Source organism: Melanotaenia boesemani, chromosome 8 (genome assembly GCF_017639745.1).
Source record: "Melanotaenia boesemani isolate fMelBoe1 chromosome 8, fMelBoe1.pri, whole genome shotgun sequence".
NCBI lineage: Eukaryota > Metazoa > Chordata > Actinopteri > Atheriniformes > Melanotaeniidae > Melanotaenia > Melanotaenia boesemani.
The window spans coordinates 7,877,969-7,900,996 of NC_055689.1; the positions used below are offsets into that span (position 1 = coordinate 7,877,969).

The 23,028-nt window shown below is 37.8% G+C and overlaps 1 protein-coding gene across 1 annotated transcript in view; it reads right to left on the bottom strand.

Moving 5' to 3' along the window:
- Positions 1–23,028, bottom strand: part of LOC121644355 (vertebrate ancient opsin-like) — a 95,373-nt gene that overhangs the window by 17,611 nt on the left and 54,734 nt on the right. The window contains exon 3 of the mRNA XM_041992259.1: positions 7,362–7,595. Within this exon, the coding sequence (XP_041848193.1) occupies positions 7,362–7,595 (234 nt within the window). The remainder of the gene's footprint in view (positions 1–7,361; positions 7,596–23,028) is intronic.

Here is a 23,028-nt window from a genome sequence, read left to right on the forward strand (position 1 = left end):
ATCAAATTAACAGTCGTTAAAATGTTTAAAAATTAGATCTCCAGTCTGCAGAGCAGGTTTTTCCACTAAGCAGACTAAGCGACCGCTTAGGGCCCCGCACCACTAGGGGGCCCCCTATGGAAGAAGGTTGTTTCAGTGAGTGGTTTATGGGCTTCGTTATGAAGAGGAATTATCCATTTGGGGAAGAAAAAAGGAAAAAACAAAGGCTAATGAAGCAGCTGTGCAAGGACAAGGTCATTTCTTTTGTAGTTACACTGTAAAGTAAGGTATTAGTCCAGTGATGGTGAAGATTAGACATGTGGCAGCACCTTTTGAAAACGTGATTTGATTTAACAGCAGGTGCTAACAGGTTTAGTAACTGGTTGGATACTGTTAGCCAGCAAAGAAGTGTAGCTCAAGCTAGCGGTAGGGTTGCCAACCATCCTGTAAAATACAGAATTGTTCCTTATTTGACAAAAAACATCTCCTCCTGACATTTTATTGGTTCAATAGGGACAGTCCGTATTGACCCCAATTTTTTCGTTGCGTGTTGCGTGTATTGCGTTCATGGTTGCCTAGAGACAGACGCCACATACCTGTGCTGCTCACAACACCTGCGCCTTTTTAAAATGTCCTTTGCACAAGATGCTCCACCATGTCCATAAATCAGGAGAGCAACACTGGAGGCATGTAAGAACACAGAGGACTAGAGCGTCAGTGTCCCAGTTCTTCATCCTCCAGTCATTTCCTGAGACTGATCCGGTGTGGGATATCATGTCATAATTGATCCATGTCCGGAATTCAGGACAAAGGGATTTTAAAGTCAAATGAATGATCATTTATTTAATACACAGTAGTATCAGCCATTATAAATATTATATATGTCCATTTAAAGAGAAAGTCCGACTAATGGATTAACAGTTAATAAAAAAATGTTGTTTAGAGACAATGTTTATTTTTAAAATATAATTTAACTTTAAAAGTTACATTAAGTTCTCAATGTATTTAATTTATATTTTAAAAATTCATTGTCATTCATTGTCCATACAAACAGAGCTGTTACTTGTGCTACTGCTGCATGATTACACAGTATCTCTTTAATTAAGTTAATTGTGCAATAACTAAGTTGTGTGCATGTGGTATTTTGTTATATATTTTCCTCTTGTATGTTAAATAGGGATGCATGTTATTACAGCTAATTAGGTCTTTACCACTTCCTCTAGTAAAGTAATTGCAGATGAACAGCCTTTGAGATTTTACACGGTGTGATCATTTACTGAGCACAAATAGACCCAAAATGTACATTATGTCAAAACACTTTTATTGCTTTTATGGGAATTAAAGTAGCACTATGTTACTGTCTGACATTAGAAATTGTTTCTCTGACATCTTTTGATGGCACAGTGATATCTATTTTGTACATTCCTGGAGCTGTCGCTGCCCACCAGCATCTCAAGGCTAAAAAAGTACACTTCACTACTTTTTTTTTTCAAGCCTGGAACATCACTTTAAGAGAAAGAGACAGAGTAAAAGAGATAAGACAAGGGTCAACATCAGACTTATTGGAGAGTTCAAAAGTACTGTACTGTACAAAAGATGCAAGATTAATGCTGAATTAGAAATAGTTGTTATGGGGGCCTCACTAAGAAAATCTAACAAAGTTTCGTAGTGTTTCTTAAAGAGGGAAAGCATCCAATGCTAATTCAATGCTAATCTGCTAATCCAATATTAATGATTATTTAGGGGAATTTTACCTATTGTCAGAAAAAGAAATCTAATATTTCTGTGCAAAATATGTCCGCCTGCATTTTAAAAACAAGTCAGAACATTCAGCTTCTAAATTGAAGCATTTCCAGTGTGAATATCTTAAAATATTTCTACACTTCACAGCGTTTGGTTTTCTTTGCTTTAATATTTAGGAAAGAGTTAAGCTGAAAATATCTGTTTGACAAAAAAAAGACCTTCTGTCAAATGAATAAGGTTATTTTGTCCTCTGTCCCCACCTCTGTTCCACATGTATATTCATTTTCTGTGACAGAATTTAAGGTCTGGTATAACTGATTTCACTATAACTTATTTTCTTTCTCAAGTCCAGCCAATTATTCTTGCTTCTAATGTTAAAAAAAATTAAATAAACTGAACTTTGAACTAGTTAAACATATGAAATGGTGAATTTTGAACATGAACAATTAATTGTCTCCTGTGGGAACTGAACTTTGAGCTAGTTCATGAGAGGAATGAACTTACACAACATCGTCCTCACACAGCCAGAGTCCCCTTTGACTTTTGTGGTTTGAATACGCTCTAAGAAGCCCTTAAAGACCAGCTGCACCGCTTGACTTTCATCTTTATGAGAGATGTGTCCTCACACAGGAATATTAGGTAGCCTAAAACACAGACTGATCAAAGTTAGTTTCAGTGGACTTTAAAATCTTATCTAATCTTAATTCTGTTTATTTTCTATGATCACTACGCCACATCAAAACACTAACAGTGATTAAAATTTCCTGCCGCCTTCATATCATATCAAGTTCAAAATGCATCACATCCACACTGAATGAATGTTTTTACATTCAAGTTAAAATCACTGAACAAATTCAATCTTTTGTTATTAAAGTTTTTAGTCTGGATGTCAGAAACTGAACTTGGTAACAGGTATAAATATGATTTAAAAGATCCACCTTCACATCTGACATTAAGATGAATTTTTCTCTACACCTCAACAATACACCGCTAACACACTCATTTCATAAAATAAAGAGTTGTGAGTGATCAGATCTATTCATGTTTTAACAATGAGACAATACTATTGATCTTCTTTTTAATGTAGTCCTAACTTTCTGTCTTTTCCTTCCTGCTTTGGCTGCAGCAGCTGTGGTGCTTTTTAGGCTATCGGTGGCTGTAGCTCAGGAGGAAGAGCGGTCGTCTTTAGACCAGAAGGTAGGCGGATGGATTCCAGGCTTCCACTGACTACAAGTGTCCTTGGGCAAGACATTTAACCCCACCTTGCCTCCTGATGTGCCTATCGGTGTGTGAATGGGTGAATGTGATAAGTAGTGTAAAGTGCTTTGAGTAGTCAAACTGACTGGAAAAACGCTATATAAGTCCATTTACTATTTATCGGGAATATCCAGTTACTGGTCAATTGCTGTCTGCTCTGCCCATTTTTCATGAACATGTACATACAGTATCCATAAAAAGTCATAAAACTGGGTGACTGACTGAGCTGACAACCAGCATTGTAGTACCATTTAGTGATCTCCATTGTTTGAGTTGAATAAGCCAGATCACTTACTGATACCATGGATATGATGAAACTGCTCGTAGTAAGGACTATTGTTGTTCTTTAATTATGTCCTGATTCATTTAAAAAATTATGTTATTTTCTTTTCATATGACTTTCTTTCACAAGCTGCTGTCAACAAAACCCACAACAATGTCCAGTAAACACACAAACCAAAAGAAAGAAGAAAAAAGTTTATGTTGCAGCATAAGGTTACAGTAGCTAGCAAACTCTGCTTATACATGCTGATGCTGCATTTATATCATGTAGAATGTGTTGTAAATACTAGCTGTCAGCAAGGAAAGGTGTTTGTGTCTGCCTGTTGGAGTCAAAGCATAGATATGTGCAGATTTCTGCAGCTGCTGCTATCTTACACACCCAAAACATTTCTTGTTATACAGGCACAAAGTATTTAATTGGCTTATGTTTAAAGTTACAAAGCCATTTAAGAAACAGCTGTGGCTTCTTTGCATTTGCTTTAACATTTTTGAGTCCTCCACCTACTGTGTAGTGTGTGTGCTTTACTTGTTAATAATGATTATTTTGTGGTCATATCACTGAGATTATTATGAACATGAATCATACAAACTGAACAACAATCGCCTTACAGCTAGACTTAAATAAACTCTATGAAACAGGCTTAGTAAGAATATCACCAAACATCTGTTCAGGGAGGAGCTAAACTATTCATTAGGGCACCTCCTGAGGAGGTCAAACTTAAAAAAATTCATAGAGGGTTTGAACACAACCTTTTTGTTTGTTTGTTTGTTTGTTTTTACACTATTTCACTTTTGCTTTGTTACTGTTTTTTACTAATTGCAGGATGACTATTGTAAAATGGCTTGCAGTACTCGTAACTCAGTTTGAGAAGTTAAAAGTGCTTGGATCGCTACGTATGCCCCTGTGAATAAATAAATAACCCCCTCTGTGAGTATTCAGGCGTGTTACATAGCACACAAAACAAAAGGGGGCAAAATTGTTCCTTTCAAAGGGGAGGTGTCAGCTGAGCTGCTAAGAAACTGTTTGTAACTTCATGGTAAGATTATCCATCAGTTGTTGCGACTCACTTGCATCCACAAATTTCAAAAATAAAAGTGACAACATGCTTAGAAAAGCATGAAAATAGAGTCATTAACCCCCAAAGAAGAATTAAATAATACTGAGTCCTTTCTGGAGTTTATGAATGAATCGTCAAAGTAATTCTACTGAAATAATTTCCACAACTATGATACATCAAAACAGCAACATTAAATCTCCATGACTTAAGTTCTCAAATATCTGTCATGTAACAAATTACTATTAATTATGTCATTACCATTATAACTGCCCTATTAGCAAGCTTAGCAAAGGTTTGCTAGCTTACATAGCAGGGCATGTAGGGCTTCTTTACGGCCCTACGTGCCCAGCAGGTCCCTGAGATCAAGTGATCAAGGTCTGCTGGTTGTTAAGCCAACACGGCTGAAAACAACCTGAAGTTACTGTGTTGTCAGACAAATGCATGCCGTCGATACATAGGTGACTGTGAAGGATTTAAGTAATATGAAGATTATGCCACATTTTCCTTGTTTAGCTACAGCATTGTTGTCAGTTCTGAGGCTGTTTTACGCATGCACAGACCCCAAATTAACTTCTCAAATAAGATCTCCATCTATTTCTAACCATCATGAGCTTACATTTATCTGTCTACCACTGAAAATTAGAGTAAAACAATTGGGTTTGGATTTTGCTGCAGGATCAGTTTTGGGCCCATTTCCCGCAAATCTTTCATTCAGCAGTGCAATTCAATTATTCCAGCAAGGTCCATTTTCCTTTCTCTCTTTTCCTCTCTCCATTCCCCACTCTATTTAGCCACACAAAACAAAAATCTAACCGGTCAACAGTTGTCTTATATGGATTTAATGAGAGAATTCTTTTGAAGAAGGCACGTTCCAAAATACTTCTTAACAACCTCTATTTCAAATAGAAGAATTTTGTTAATTAAAGTTCTTTTAAATAACATTCCCTAAGTGAGGAACAGGCAGGGACAGCTGTTTAAGAACACTGTGGATTGGAAAACTGTTACCGTGCTGCAACGTGGTTACATAAAAGCAGTCCATTTAACTGCCTGATGCAAAACTGACGTTTAAAAATAAGCACAATAAATCTTGCTTGAACTGAATTAAAGCTGTGAGGTTTTAGATTTTATTAGATGGTTTAAAAAAAAAGAAAGAAAGCTCCTCGCAAACTGAGCCACCCTTTGATAAATATGACGACCATAATAAACGTCTCTTTAAAAAAAAATTTAATTAAAACTCAATCAAGAATGTTGTTTTCATTAAAGTTACTCATAGATATAAAACTGTAATTTTGGTTTTGTCCTAATTTGATTAAATCACTTTTGGGACCAGGCTGTAACAGATTGCACAACCAGTGTATTGTTCAGCATGTTTACAATGAATCATTATGATGAAAGACACTAACAAATATTACAAAATTAAAAGTATATATAATTATTCATTAAACAGTTCCTGCCCTGTTGACCTTTTCTTTTGTGGCAAACCTCAAATTCCTACCGGTGAGGCAATCAGAAAATCTGATTTAAATTCACCAAAGACCTTTGCTGGAAAGAGCTTAATCTAATTTTCAGGAAAAGGAATCTTGGATCTGTTTCAGCCATTGTTTTTTCTGCTCCAAACTTCCTTTCAGCTGAATCCGAAGCTGCTAAATAAAAAAGCTCCACCTGAATAATTTAACAAAAACGTGTTTGTTTCCATCGGTCAGTGGATTTACACCACTTTTAAGGCCTGCTGTGATTAATTATTTGGGTACAAAGGTCCTTGGTCCTTAATAAAAAATTCAGCAAGTATGAGCTTGTTTATTATTAGATGTAGTTCACCACAAGTGTGCCACAGGAGCCATATATGTGAGGAATTACTGAGCAAACATGTCTGATGTTGGAGTTCATTTCTCAGTCCTGTGTGTTTTTGGCTTTCATCCTGTCTCTTGTCTCTTTGGCCCTCCAGCCATAAAAGCTTGAACAGGACCCGTGATATCTCATATATTAGCTGAATGCCAAACATTGTGTCGCTGCACTTCAACTTTTGTGAGTCAACTTTTCTCCATAAGTTCTATAAATAATCGAGATGAATGCATCATATTCTAGAAAAAAAAATGTGGTTTCATCTATATTTTCACTGTTTTCTTTTTCTTTTTCATTGTCATGTATATGTGACACTGTTTTGAGACCCTGCTGGAGAGTATGTATGAAAAGCCCAGAAAGTATCCAAGTGTAGTTTTTTTTATGTTAAAAACAAATACATGATGTGATTAAAGTTTCTCTTCTAATATGAATTTCATGTATTTAAAGATAAAGTTGTGTCGCTAATGATGCATCTTTATCAGTTGCTCACACCGCCCCAGGTGGCCCTTTCAAGATGGTGGTTCGACTAATCATCGACAGTATGCATATTGCCATGGATTTTTATTATTTCCTCAAAGGAAACTTTTCATGACTTAAAGCAGAAGAACAAATACGACATAAAACTTTCTATATTCATCACAACTATATGTAAGAGCTGCCATTTAGAGATAACATCCAAAGTGACTCGTGTTTTATTACACAAAGTGAGCAAGAGTCTAAATTAATTGAGCTCAAGATTGAGTTTAATTATTAACACCTTACATAGTGTGTGTTTTCACAACATTGCAAATACCCCTTCTGACAAGCAGTGAGTGCTGCTAATTGGGTAGAAACACACAAAAGGTTGGATTTTAGTAGATTTCTGTAGTCTGACCTGAGATCAATCTAACTGACAAGGTAAGAACAAGGATCAAAGCCGTGAGTCTTTTCTCTTACTGTTTTGTTACCAGCATTAAATATCTGCTTGTTTTGGACCCTCTCAGCGTTTCTAAATTGTTTAAAGTCACCTCCTTATTTGCCATACACCTCTGCATACATATGGTAAATTATTCAATGTCATTGCAAAAATGCCTGAAAGGAATAAAACCTTGAAAACAATCAAGACGACTTGAGTCAGAGGAAGAGATCACTGTTGCCTGCTTTCTTATGACAACAAAAGCTAAAACACTATGATCCCACCTATGTTCTTCCCGCTCTCACCTGTTTATTCATGAAGACATAGATGACTGGGTTGATGACTGTGCTGGTCTTGGCCAGTACTGATGGGATGATGCTTGCCTCAGGGGTGACCAGGCCAGGTGGCCCGAATGTGGCCAGTAGAGCCATGACCCCATATGGCAGCCAGCAAAGTAGATAGCAGATCACCATGATCACCACCATGAATAGCACTCGCTGCTCACGTTTTCTGCTCATCGATGAGTTGATGCCACTCACCTGGAGACATTCAAGAGAAAGCGAGGGAGAAAGAACATTTAGACCATAATGAGTTAGTAATCTTCCATGAAGACACAATATGTTCAGACATTTGGGTTTTGACATCAGTATTTCTCTGTTGAGGTTTCTGTTAGAAAAGAAATTTGTGAAATGACATACCTGAGTGACAAAAGAAAAGGTCAGACAGGTTAAAGAAAAAGAAATAAAGGTTTGGGAATTGGAGGAGAGAACAGGAGAGAGAAAGAGGAGGAAAGTTGGGGATGTAATATAAACATTTACAGAAGGACTACAGTCAATGATGAAACAGAGGAGGAGGAGCAAAAATATGTGAAAAACTGAGTAAAAATTCCCACTCTGTTTACTCATCCACAATTACCTGCAACATGTACACTAAATAGGGAACCTGTTCTTGAAACAATTAACTTTTATGGTTTATAAATCTTCTCGGCTATGTTGCCATGAGGTTTAATTCTAGCTCCTAAGGTGTCTCAAGGCAAGCAGTTCTGGGGTGAAGATTAAAACAAATGCAATTCATTAGCACTCTCTGCAAAAGGGAGCGTGAAAAATTGCTTCTCTGTCTGGGACAATAAAACTGGGACATAACCCTAGGGCCTGGCTTGGGGGTCAGAAGAAAGGGCCACATGGGACAACCACCCACCTTGCCCATAACAGGAGCTTATTACAATGCCTCTCAGGTAGAAGTGGGGACATTCTGAGGGTCCCAGATTGCAACATAAGAAAAGTGCTACTGGTACACAGAGCAGTATCTAACTTGGGGGTAAGGAGACAGGGCTGGTGAGAGAGGTTGAGAGATAGGTAGTATATTGGCTCCCTAGTTACAAAGGTAGTTGATTTTAGATACAAAAAAAATCTCCCTGTTGGACATCTGCCAATATAATAGTAGGGAGTGATTGAGAGGAATGGGGTAAATGATATAAACCTGAGGGGTAATTTGTTGTCAGATGTTTGTACTAGCCATGGTTTGCCCATAGCAAACACCACGTGAGGGACAAGGTGCTTAATTAATGTACTTTGCACCAGACTTTCTTCGACCATAGGTAAATGATTGACTACTGTTGTGTCTATGACTATGACTATGAACTTTTATTGGTGGTTCTTGGTGCTTGTCCCAGAAGCAACCCAAGGACCCACACATGGATGTCATCAGACTGAGAGATTGAAAAAGGATGCTTTTCAAGAATTATTGGCTCACCAAACTAAGCAGAAGTCATCAGTGAGAACAGATGCGGAAAAATCTTAGACTTAGACTTAGAAAACTTTATTATCCCCTTGAGGGGCAATTTGTTGTGCAGCCAGCAATGACAATGAAAATGACGCCACATTCAATTTAAAAATAAAACAAGCAAACAAAACAAAACAACAACATCACACAGGTTATAGCGTTAAAAATTGGGGAAGTGGTTCCTATTTATAAGAGGGTAATTTTTGCAAATTATCAGAGTATCACAGTCCTTAGCCTCTCTAGTAAGTGCTGTACAATGGACTAGTGCATGTTCATCCAAGGCTATGGTAAAATTAACAAACTTTTTTTCTCTCTCACAGACTGTCAAAAACCTAGTTTCCCTGTTCGGTCATATGCAAAATTTGGGATGTGTACCCTATTATTCGACTCGACCCATCCTACTTTGTTGGGACCCTTATCAGTCTAACTGATCTGACCCAAAAGGGCGGTGTTTGATACACTGCAATCCGTTGACAGGTTGAGCGATGGCGTCATGCTGTTATGCTTGTGTAGCTGAGGCTTATCGTTATCTGACTGATACTCCGCCTCTTAAGTAAGGTTACAGTTGGCCGTGGAAATGCAGCGAGATTACAGTTTACAATCCATAATGGACCCTAACCGTCCTGTCCCAACCCACACCGTTGGTGGAAACAAGGCTATGGGGGCCTGCATTCGGCACCCAGTCCAGTCTACCAGGATTTTATGGACTTAGAGAAAGCTTATAATCAGGTTCCAAAAGCGGGATTCTGTGGGAGGTACATGGAGAGTCCAGGGGAGCTTCTTTGTCTGTTATGTATCCTATTATGTTTGGAATAAGATATGTGTTTGCAAGCATACAAGCTGTGCTTACATACTTTGATTAGACCTTCCAACATAGTTGCAATTTATAGGTCATGCAGTACATAGATCACATGGTCAAATCTCAGCTTTTTGCAGAGGATGTTGTCATTCTGGGACAATCACAGGAGGCCCCCCAGTCCTTAAATATTAGTTTGCTGTTTGGTGTGATGTGTCTTGAACACAAAGTAGCACCTCTAAATAAAAGGCATCATTAACTAAATGAACAATACCTCAGTGATGAAGAAGAAACAGGCCATTGGGCAAATCTTTGTTAGTTTTTGTTTGTCTATGTCCCTTTTTCTGACACATTGCCATGAACTTTGAATTAAGAACGAGCAAGACAAGGGAATAAATTGGTATTCTCCTCAGGGTGGGAATACAGAATTTTAGAAACTTGATAAGGGCTCATGAAGAGCCACTGCTTGTCAATATGGCAAGAAGCCAGTTTGGTGTGGAAACCTTATAAAGATCACACCAAGAGGCCCACACCTTAGATGTCTGAAATGGAGAATAGTACTGATGATGAATAGCTTGCTTAAAATTGGCATAAAATTGTGTTTTCCTGACCTTTACTAATTATCATACCCATCTAGGTTTCATTTAGCATTTAGTATTTGGTCAAGTCGTAGCAGACAGGAGAAACCAGGCCATGGACCCTACATTTTGTGGACAATTGTGTTAATTTTCTTTTTCTCTATTTGTCCTGTAAACTTGGAAGGTAACTATTTGAACACTATTGCTTTGTGTCCTCATCAAATTATGGTGTAGTGCTAAATGTGGCTAAAGCCATGGCTTTAGATCTAAAACAAATGGCTTCATGTTATCCTAGTTCATATTATCTGATGACAAAAGTTACAATAATAATAATAACAATAAAAGTTGTGTTAAAGTGGAATTCTTCAAAAGTCTGATGTAAAAAAAAAACAAAAAACAAAAAAACAATATCGAGTTGGACCTGACCAGCACAAAAGGTTATCCCAAACTCTGTGTCATGGCCACGCTGACACACTGCCAAACACCTTCACTCTCCACAAACTGAAGCTGTCTCCATGTATATCCCTGTCTGATGGCCACGTGTCTACTGCTGTCACTCAACTTCACCACCAATAACACACTCACTGGCAGTGTTTTTCTTTCATGAAAGCCTCCAGCTGTAGGAGGTTTTATGTCTTATTTTTTTCTACACCGTTAGAGAGTTGCATTCAAAGAAAAATTGATGAAAACAGATATGCTCTGCAAACACAAGTAAACACTTTAAGCATAAAAAAAGAAATCCAAGGCCCCGGTGATCAGACATCATCACTCTTGCAACAGCTTACGTAGATGGAAAATATGCTTCGCTGATTTCCCTCTCAGCTAACCTCTAATTTAAGCCTCTATGTTTGCATTTGTATATGCAATATACAATATATATACTTCATTACTACACACTGATTACTAGCACTTGTTTCATAATGGTGTTCTCGTAGTATGCATGTATTTATAAAAGCTATTAGCTGGTGTAAGCCTCTCTATTGTTCATTTCATTCTCATCCACCTGTAAGTCTACACATTGTCATAGATGCCTATGTTTTCATTCATACTGTGGCATTTGCATTCATATATGATCAATGTACACCTGCCATACAATTTTTTAGGTTCACTTTGCTTGTAGTCGCCAAGTTGGACCCCTGTTTTCCTTCAGCATTGCCTCAATTCTTGGTGTCATAGATTCAACAAGGTATTGGAAGCATTCTTCAGAGATTTTCCTTCATATTTACATAGAGTATCACACAGATGCTGCAGATTTATTGAAGTCTGGTGACTGTGGAGGCTGTTGGAGTACAGTGAACTCATTGTCATGTTCTAGAAAGCAGATGGAGATGATCTGAGCTTTGTGACATGGTGCATTATACTGCTGGAAGTAGCATCAGAAGATGCTACATTGTGGTCATGAAGGGATGGACATGGTCAGCAACAATATTTAGGTTTCCCTGAGGACTCTCCAAAGGGATTAATAAAGTATTTCTTATCTATTCTATGGTGTTTAAACACATGTTGTGTGTTAAGAGATTCTATTCTACATATCATTTGGTTGGAACCAGTGCTTACTTGACTTCCTGTTGTCCTTCTGTCATATCAAACCAGTCTGCCCATTCTCCTCTGACTTCTGACACCAACAAAGCATTTTAATCAGCTGCTCACTGGATATTTTCTCTTCTTCAGGCCATTCTCTGTAAACCCTAAAGATAGTTGTGTGTGAAAATCCCAGTAGATCAGCAGTTTCTGAAAAAACTCAGACCAACAACCATGAAACATTGAAAGTCACTTAAATTTTTTTCTTCTTCATTCGGATGCTCAGTTTGAACTTCAGCAAGTCGTCTCCACCATGTCTACACGACTGCATGTATTGACTTGCTGCCACATGTTTGACTGATTAGTTATAACTGACTTCTAACTGAAGTGTTTACTTTCTCACAGGTGATATGATGTGTCTGGCTTTTGGGGGGAATTTCCAATGTTTGTAGGGGGCAGGACGGGCACTGTTGATGATAATAATATTAAAAGAATGAAATAACAAAAATTATGTTAATGATATTAAAAAATATCTAAATTTGATTTCTTAGCATCTAAAGTGAAAACACTGCAGTTTTATTTAGTTTCTATTCCTTTACTGAAAGAAGTCTCCACTGAAAACTTTTCTGTTTGCCCAGCTTTCAACTTCAGCTTGCTACATTATATCTTAATGCTGCTTTTGACAGTTTCCTGCTCTTTTGTTACCCTTGTGAAGCTGTCCCGAAGTAGACATATTTTTGTCCTTTTATTGCCTTTTTGCACAAACTGAAGGTTTGCTGAATCCATCCTTGTGTAAATGAAAAGGTCACCTGTCGTCTAGCCCCAGAAAAGTTCTGGTTTTACCTCCAGTTGCACTCTGTTCCTACCCTGTTCTCCTTTCTCACTTTGCCGGTATAGGGGAGTAGGTGGTTAACAGCTGCAGTTTTGGCTGTGATTAAATAATGAAGTCCATCAGCTCACAAACAGATTGAAGAAATGGATTGTTAAGTTCTGAATGATTCTGAGCAGAGCCACTGTAGCTGGTGAAAGACGACGGCTTACTAATTGACTGCCTTGACAAAAAACTGTTTCATATGCTAAACAGCAATCCCCAAAGCTGAGTAATTAAAGCGTACTGTCCTTATGATGGCACAAATCGCTCAAGTCTTTTCATGAAATTTTTGAAGACTACAAGCGTGGTAATGAGCAACAAAATAACAGAAGGTTATTGATAATAGACCAGACGATGTTGCTGTGAACCAAAACTGGCAGGCCCTTTCTTTTAGCTCAGCATCATGACAGTTTGAAAAAAGAGTCTTAGTTTGCTGGGCTTGAAAAATGTTGTAAAGAAGAGTTGATTTTTTATGAAGAGAGAGTATCTTCACATCCTTTGCCAACTTAATTAACTAGCTGATGGGTTATATTCCTCTGGGAAGACAGGAGTAATACTGTCTTCTCTGAAATCAATCAATATTTAAGAGGTAGATCATCCGACTGCTGCACTCTGTTGTCACAATAAGTTTTGGGTGAAATGTCTTTTTTATAAACCATAAAAGTACGCTCAAATATCAACTACAAATGCAGTGTAAAACATACATGTATGTGTGAGTCCTCAACAGAAAAAAACTGCATAAACAGCCATTATTGTTATACTGTATTAAGAGAATGACTCTTGACAGCCTATTTAAAAAAGTTTCACTCATGATTCTGTAGTACTGCATTACTTTTCTAGGCTTTCAGTTCCTTATTTTATGGCTTGTGTTTTATTTAATTTGGTTTTCCACTGTAAACCTGATACTTTCATATACTTTTGTTGGGACTACCTCAGTTGTAGTTCAAGGCGTGCTGAGCTGATTTTATACAGTGATGCTGAAACACAGCAGAACATTGGAATCATCACCTGTGGACATAAACAACTACAGCTGCACACACAGCGACAAACTTAATCTTTCCATCAAGCTGTTTGAAAGGGTGGCACGCAATTTTAATATAAATGATGGATGTTTGCCGGCCAAGATCAAAGACTGTGAGCAAAACAAATGAAAACATGAGCAAGTTGAACTGAACTGAACCAAACTGAACTGAAGTGAATTGAAATGAATAGAATTGAAGTGAATTAATATGTTCACCAGCAGTGTTTACTTATGTGTTATATGTCCCACAGCAATATAAAAAATACATAAAACATTTTGCTTTTATAAAGACATTGCTAATGTAATCCAAATCATGTTGGGTGTTATTAGCACATGTTTATTAGTTTTGCAGGTCATTTCATGTGACTGTAGATGCAGCCCTGTTATTTTAGCCATTTGCTATGTTATTTTCCTGACCTGACACAGCAAAAGCTATAAATAGCATGCAGAAATTGCCTAAATGGGTACTTTTATATGCATTGCCATGAGATCATGAAGCATAAAGGTTGTTACTTTAAAAGCCCATAAACACAGAGAGAGCAGTGTAGGGAATATCTAGTTAAACTGAGTTTTTGTTGTTTATATTTAACTGGTTAGAGCTGCTGGTGAACTTTGGTGGTGATTGGAGTCTTGGAAATATCAACGATTAGCAGCTACATGGAACTGATAAATCAGCCACCATTTTAAAGAAAGCGCCCACTTGGCAAAAAAAAGTTTCAATAACTTCCAGCTGGAGTTTTCTGCTGGTCCAAACTACTGATTTGAAAATAAAATATTCTAAATGTGTGTATTGGTCAGGGCCACAGTTGTCTATCTTGTAGCGACTCCCATGCAGTTAAGTCAATCCACCAAAATTCAGCCAGTCGTAGCTGAATTCTTTCTGATGTGGTGTGAGTGATGTGTGACAGCTTTTCGATCTGAGGAGACCCACATCTTGCATTGCATGAAAGTGTTGATATTGACAAAGCAGGAAGCAGCAGGAGAAGGCACAGCTGGGCCTGTGCAAACCGCTGAGTATAAAAACTCAGAAACTGAAAAATTTATGTCTAGATGATGGACTTGACAGACTGTGCAGGTCAAGAATCCAGCAGCGTGATGTGCTGAAAGTTGTGCTGCCAGCATTGTAAAAGAAGAGTGACATATTATGTCGTTAGCAACAAAAATCTGGTGCAACTGTGTAGCTTGATTAGACATTTCTACTGAAATAAACATTTAAACTTCTGGTAAAAGGATCAAATATGGGAAGAAAAATGTCACCAGCTTTCACCTGGTTGCAGAGAAAAGGGAGTATGCAACTATGATGGTTTGTTTCTTGTCTCGTGTTGGTGTGGTTGTGCGGTGTCTGATGGACAGACGTTTTTCTCTTCCAGATGTCAGTGAAGATGACATTAAGTATGTGTCAGCCACAATGTCCCTCCATGGAGAAAGACAGTCATTTTGCAGACACAAAGACATCCGCTATAGAAATGTCCTGTCTGTAGGCAAAGCCATCTATTCTAATCACAGCATGTCACACGTACAAAGATGAATAATGGAGTGTGAAGTGATGGAGGCAGATAAACTGGATGGCATACTGTGTCGCTTTAGATATTTGACAGTTAGACTTTGCTGTAGGCATTCAAGCTGCTCATATTTCATATTAACAAGCAGATCTCGGGTCAGTTGAATGGTAAGATCTGTTGATGCGCATATACAGTTGTGAAAAATAAAGCACACCATCTTTTAATTTCACTATTTTATGTATCAGGACATAATAAAAAATTATTAGGTCCTTGCCTAATAAAAATTTTGATTAAAGGCTTTAAAGATTGTGATAAACTATAATTCTCCACAGCAGACTTTTATACAGCATCTGCAATCTTGTCTTGAATTTATACTCATATTCAGTATTGTTTAAATTGAGTTTGTCCTTAAACTAACTGACAATCATTTCTGGCTGACAAAGTAGGAATGTATACACACTGTAAATGTACTCATCATTAATAATCTCCCTTCCATGCAAAACATAACAAAGCAGGTAAAAGCTGCCTCCACTCCTCACAATAAGAAAATGCTACCATAAACTATGCAAGCTTAGTCAATACAGTGGTCAATACACATTATGGGTTAAGATTTCCCAAAAATTGTAGAAAAGATGTTGCTGGTGATGGAGCTAGTGAAGCTGTGTGAAACGTCCGCTACATGAATCACATCAGCTAAAACAAAGAGTGTCTTAGTCCTTAGTTTCTACCCCCAGTTGTCAAAAGTCAGCCTAGTTTGCATTACTAGGAATCAACTGTGAGAACAGAGCTACCTGTGAGAGCGCATGGAAGGATCTTTTGCATGTAAGGTGAGGTCCTCAGCATGAGTACCAGAGCTGGCTGCATCCAGTGAGTTGAGCTCTACTGCAAAGCAGAATTTCTCTAGTGGATGTTTTTTGTGGATGTTTTGAAGAAACAGGCTGTTTATCTGTGTAACTGTAAGAGATACATTAGTGTGTCAAAATAATGTAACCTGCACATGTTTTATTGTGCTTCATCATTTGACATGAAACTCACACATAAATCTTATTTACCATCAGAAAGAATTCAAGACAGTTGTGAATCTTCCAGAAAGTGGATGTCCAAGCAAGTTCACTCCAAGGTCAGACCATTGTGATAGGAATTTGACTAAATACAGGGAGATCTCAGCCTTGTAAACAAATACAAAAATGTCATAATATTCTACAGAGCATCATTTATACACACGGATAAAGAGAATTGCATAATTTGATCTAATTTAAAAACCACAAATGTATCACATCCTCCACATTATCGTCACAGTACAGATGCTTGTGGTACAAAAGCACGACATACAGAGTCAAGGTCGGAGCACAGAGGAAAAATCACACTCTTGTCACGCTAGGCCATGTTCAGAGAAACTGAAAAAATAAAAAAAAAATGTGCTGCATCTTAGACTCAGCATGTTAAATGTTAAAGTTCGTGACAGTAGCCTACAATTAAAAGAGGCTGCTTGGATGGGTTATCATGCAAAACCTCTTTTCTTAAAAAACAACATGGTAGCATCTAAAAGCAGCTGGATTGCTTGTTCACAACAGATGGTTTAATCCATGATATGTAACTGTAAAGTAGAAGATTAGCACCAGGGACTCCAAACTGTTATCTGTGAGTGTACATCCACATTTTAAAACTGATAAGTTTATCTGTGTCATTCTGGTAGTGGTATATATTGCACCTGGTAGCAATACCAATGTGGCTTGAGGCATCATCAGTTCAGCCATTTCCAAGCAACAAGCAAAATTTCCCAATGCCTTTATTGTGGTCACTGGAAACTCCAACAATGTCTCCCATCCTGCTACTCCTCCAGCCTTTCAACAGTTTAACAGCTACTCCACCAGAAATAATAAGATGCTAGATTTATTCTAAGAAATGCATACAACTCCTCTACCCTCCCTCCATTAAGAAAATCAGACCATAGTTTGGTACCAATCACCTCCACCAACACCCCTATTATTCAGATAACCAATAATAAAATTTCATATTCACCATATTCTCAAAATATGGTGAAAATCTGAAAATACTGTGTGCTTTGAGGCCACAAACGGGAATGCACTCTGTAAGCCACAAGGAGATAACATCAATGCCATGACTAAATGTGTGACAGAATAAATTAACTTCTGTGTGTAGACTATTATCCCCATAAAAACACAATAATCTGCTTTCCCAATAACAAGCTCTGGATCGCCAGTGATCTGGAAAAATTGCTAAACATGAAAAAGAATGTCCATTATTGTTATTGGAGTTATTGGAAATTGTTCAAAAACAGCTAAAACAGTGGCCTAGGTGACTACCCAACAAACAGACCACAGTTCGTGAGACTGAAAAGTTGTGTGTTTGAGAAGGTTGTCAGCAGAACAATACAATGATCAATACAAGTCCTGTCATACTCAGATAGCTCAGCAGTTGTGGGGTGTATCAGTGACGGACAAGAAGCTGAGTAAAGGGAAATGGCTTGGAAAAAAAATGACCTAATCTTAAATACAAACAAAACAAAAGATTATTCTAGATTTTTGGAGAATGAGGAGTTAGTGTTTCCATCCTAGGAGATGAGGTGGTGGTGGTTGAGAACAGGACGAACGACTAGACTGGAAATGCAGCAGACCATCGACAAGAAGGGACAAAGCAAACTTTACTTCTTAAGGAAGCTAATACCTTTCACAGTCTGCACCAAGAAGTTGCTTATCTTGTAAAAGTCCATTGTAGAAAGTACAATCTGATTTGCAGCCAACTGTTGAGCAGCAAAATTGATCAAACAAACTAATAAAGGAAGCTGGCTTAGTACAGCGGCAGCTTCTACACAACATTTAGATCTATAGTGAATTTAGTGAATTGTGCCGCCTGATTACATTTAAAGACGGGAAGAGACAAGTTGTCAGGTGTCAGACAAGGTGTCAGGTGATGCCAATGGATGTGAATACCACATATTACAGTTTTTGATTTCTGTTCTCACCTAAAACAAACTTAAAACAACTTCACGTGACGACAGAAAAAATACAATATTTGTATGATCTGTTTTACAAGTGTATTTTCTCTTTATCTCCAATCATTTTTAACATTATTTTAAGTAAAATCACTGAATTTGTGCAGTTCTGGATCAAATACAGGGCAGAAACCCGAGATAAGGCAGCGGTGAGCCTCACCTCACCTAGTAATAAGAGATCCCATACGCACCGGGTTGTATGGTGTGTACCCATCAATGTTTCTCAGCATGTCACCAATATAAGGTTTACAGAAAGATTTATTATGCACCATGACGTTCTACAGTGTGTGTAATGTCTTTAATGTAAGTCTGTGACAATCATTCTTGCTAGAAAAGTAATAAAGTGAGGCAGACAGGACTTTGTCGCACCTTAGAGGGGTGCACGTAAGCTGGCGGGTGCTTAGCTAACATCAGCAGGTCATGTGGTGCAGCAGTTTGTTTATTTTATGCTCTGCTTCGTCTTATTGCCCGGAGGAAACATTATATATCTAAATTAAAATGAAAAGATTGAAAATAAATGTACAGGGGGAATCAGACAGTCTTTTCCAACCATTATCTCTTTAGAGAAATCTTTTGTTGAGCAGAATAGGCGCATGTCCTTCACATACAAGAAAAGGTAAGACCATAAATGGATGTGTTCTCTTAAAAAATGGATGAGGTTATAAATAAATGAATAAATAAATATAAAAAAATGAATATTTGACCTTGAGTAAATTATTCTTTTTTCTTGTTATCCTTTTGAGCAACTTGTATTAAAACTGATTAAATCACCAGAATTTTAAGTTTTAAAAACAACTAATAATTTAACTGAGGGTCAAAATTGAATTTGTGTTGATATCTCTATAATTTACTTTGTTTAGAATGAATATGAATTGTTTAGAACACATGAAGGGAGCAAATTTATCGTCTCTCGCTGCTATAAAAGTTCTTTCTAGGCCAAATACGTCCTCTGTGTGTGTTTGTGTTGGTGTGTGAACGAGGAGTGCTGATGAGATATGAAACATTTCCAGTGATCAGCATGTTGCCAGTTGGATAAATATTGAGTTCTTGCAATTGTAAAACTGACTCCAAAGAAGTCAGTGCCTCATCAGCCATGAACCTCACTGTATGTCACTGGTGATAATCGAATCAGAGGCATATTTTTTATTGAAAAACCCCAAAAGAGGCCTCTTTAGGTATGCTGCAACAACAACAACAACAAAAAGATACAGGGGATCATTCTTGCCATCAGTAATAATCATTTACTTATTTGTGTGTTTTATTTGAATAAATAAGAATGTTTATTAGATAAAAAAAACTACTACATTATAATTTCCTTCTGGGATTAATAACACAGAAAATGGGTTTTGAAAATGAGAAGTTGTCTCACTTCACTCATTGATGAGAGGAGGTCAGTCAGCACTGAAAAAGCAGATAGAAACAGAACACAGAAGCAATCACCTGTGGTCTTTCGGTAGTTTGAATTATACGAATCATTCAAGGTGGACACAGTAGTAGGTCATACACATTGTGGGATAGCATGGAAGAGTTTATGGAAGATAGATGAGGAGAGATCAGATCTGATTTTTATAAGAATAAGTACACACCACCACCATACTGTGATTGTGCCAGCCATGGATGCTTTGTATGACAGTTCCTTTTCTATAGGCAAGTCAGGGAGGTTTCAGGCAGCAGTTATTATGGTGTTGTCAGTAGTGATGGAAAAGTGTAATGGATGGGGAAAGTGCAGCAGTGTTAACATTCAACTTCTCAATTTTTCTGTCATTTTTGTGTTTTTTTTTTTTTCCCCCAGGAGAATATTTCCCAAACCACTGTTGGCATTTTTTTAGTAAAAGATTAGAAAATGCTTGGAAAAAAAGTAATGTGATGCTTTGAGGCCAGAAATTTTACCTCAGTTCTTGCCTGATTCAGTAGATTTTGCATCACACTCTTTATTACAGTACAATTAACTCTTCATTTCATAATTCTAATATATTTATTTCTTGAATAACAAAGGGAAAGTAGAGATTAAAAAGTGAATATTTATTATTCCTAATCTACCAGAGACACTAAGGAGGGGGAGGAAACATTGCTGTGAAATTCTCTTTATAAGAAAATCTTAAGAAATTATATAGAAATTATACAGAAATAATAGAAAATCTTAAACAGAAAATGTGACCTCTAATGCCAAAAGCTGCCTTGCTATTTAACAACACACTATGCATCATGGACATAAATTCTATCATACTTGCTATGAAATACCATACTAACATGGTATGTACCACCACACTTGTGTTTTCACAGCTGTACTTTGTACCAGGTCTACAGTATCTTTTCTGTGGTAAAAGACATATCATAAGTAGAATCAGCCATAAGGGTTGTGGTTGTGGATCTCTGCTTTGAATCTGCAGAGCACCACAGATTCTCAGAAAGGTGAGGCCAAGGAGCCCATAATTTCCGTCAAGAATGAAGGAACCTATCCTGACTGTTTGCTAGGTGGAGATTTACAGCTAATAGGTCTGTGAAGAACTGATGAAATGATAAGACAGGGTAAGTAATGACAAAAAGTTATTTGCTGATCAAAGCAACAATACTGCATCCGTGGCTACTGTAGCAGTGACTATAAAACGCAACAAAGCCTACTGAACAATAAAGGTCCAAGCAAGTTGAAATATCAGATAATCGAATCACTTTTTTAAAATAATTTTTAAAAGTATTCGGATTCAGAAAACTTGAAGGACAATTGATTTCTGCAGTCAGGCTGCCCATAGCAACAGAAATATAATACAATAAATATCAGCACAACCTTCACCAGTGACAGCACAGCAGAGTGGGATGCAAAATAATTCACAGATCACTGTAAGTTCACAGTTCACTATGATTCATGGCAAAGATAATTAAAGTATTTTTTCTGTATTTGTGCATTTAGTAGCCTTATAACAGGGGATAAAGAATTTGCATAGCGGTTTGTTTTCGGCATCGGCAGATAGTACTGCCGACCTGAGGACACGATTACAAATTCACTGCTTAGTGCATGACCAGGGTAATATTCTGTTTGCTTTCTGGACCACCCGTATTTTCCAAAGAGAGCAGAAGTCTCTAGTAATTTTAGAAAGCACTCTGATGATGTCATTCTGAAAATATTAGTTTTTCACAGAAAGACCTCCAAACTGGTATAAAAGAAAATGTTTGATAAAATATTATATTTCTGCTGATGCCAAAAGAGTTGAGTTTCCTCAGCAGATGATATTAGAAATGTAACAGTCATAGCCAGGTTAGGCAGCCAGCACAGCTTTAGCCTACTAGCTTCCACCAGCTCACTAGTACCCACAGTTCCTAATGGCTGTAAATGCTAGTTGGCATTTTTCATCTGTGGCTAGGCCTGTCAGTGGTTGCTAGCTACTGTTTAGCAATGAAGAAGGAAGGACCTACAGTGTGTGCAGAATTATTAGGCAAATGAGTATTTTGACCACATCATCCTCTTTATGCATGTTGTTCTATTCCAACCGGTATAGGCTTGAAAGCCTACTACCAATTAAGCATATCAGGTGATGCGCATCTCTGTAATGAGAAGGGGTGTGGTCTAATGACATAAACACCCTATATCAGGTGTGCATAATTATTAGGCAACTTCCATTCCTTTGGCAAAATGGGTCAGAAGAGAGATTTGATGGACTCTGAAAAGTCAAAAATAGTGAGATGTCTTGCAGAGGGATGCAGCACTCTTAAAATTGCCAAGCTTTTTGATCATCGAACAATCAAGCGTTTCATTCAAAATAGTCAACAGGGTCGCAAGAAGCGTGTTGAAAAAACAAGGCGCAAAATAACTGCCCATGAACTGAGGAAAATCAAGCGTGAAGCTGCCAAGATGCCATTGGCCACCAGTTTTGCCATATTTCAGAGCTGCGACATCACTGGAGGGCCAAGAAGCACAAGGTGTGCAATATTTAGGAACATGACCAAGGTAAGGAAGGCTGAAAAACGACCACCACTGAACAAGACACACAAGATAAAACATCAAGACTGGGCCAAGAAATATCATAAGACTGATTTTCTAAGGTTTTATGGACTAATAAAATGAGAGTGAGTCTTGATGGGCCAGATGGATGGGCCCGTGGCTGGATACAGGGCAGTACAGGGCAGAGAGCTCCACTCCGACTCAGACGCCAGCAAGGTGGAGGTGGGGTACTGGTATGGGCTGGTATCATCAAAGATGAGCTTGTGGGACCTTTTCGGGTTGAGGATGGAGTCAAGCTCAACTCCCAGTCCTACTGCCAGTTTCTGGAAGACACCTTCTTCAAGCAGTGGTACAGGAAGAAGTTAGCATCGTTCAAGAAAAACATGATTTTCATGCAGGACAATGCTCCTTCACACGCATCCAAGTACTCCACTGCGTGGCTGGCCAGAAAAAGAAAAAATAATGACATGGCCTCCTTGTTCACCTGATCTTAACCCCATAGAGAACCTGTGGTCCCTCATCATATGTGAGATCTACAGGGAGGGAAAACAGCACACCTCTCTGAACAGTGTCTGGGAGGCTATGGTTGCTGCTGCACGCAATGTTGATCGTGAACAGATCAAGACACTGACAGAATCTATGGATGGCAGGCTTTTGAGTGTCCTCGCAAAGAAAGGTGGTTATATTGGTCACTGATTTGTTTTTGTTTTGTTTTTGAATGCCAGAAATGTATATTTGTAAATTGAGTTGTTATATTGGTTTCCCTGGTGAAAATAAATAAGTGAAATGGGTATATATTTAGTTTTTGTTAAGTTGCCCAATAATTATGCACAGTAATAGTCACCTGCACACACAGATATCCTCCTAAGATACTAAAACTAAAAAAGCCCCACTCCAACTTCCAAACATATTCAGCTTTGATATTTATGAATCTTTTGTGTTCATTAC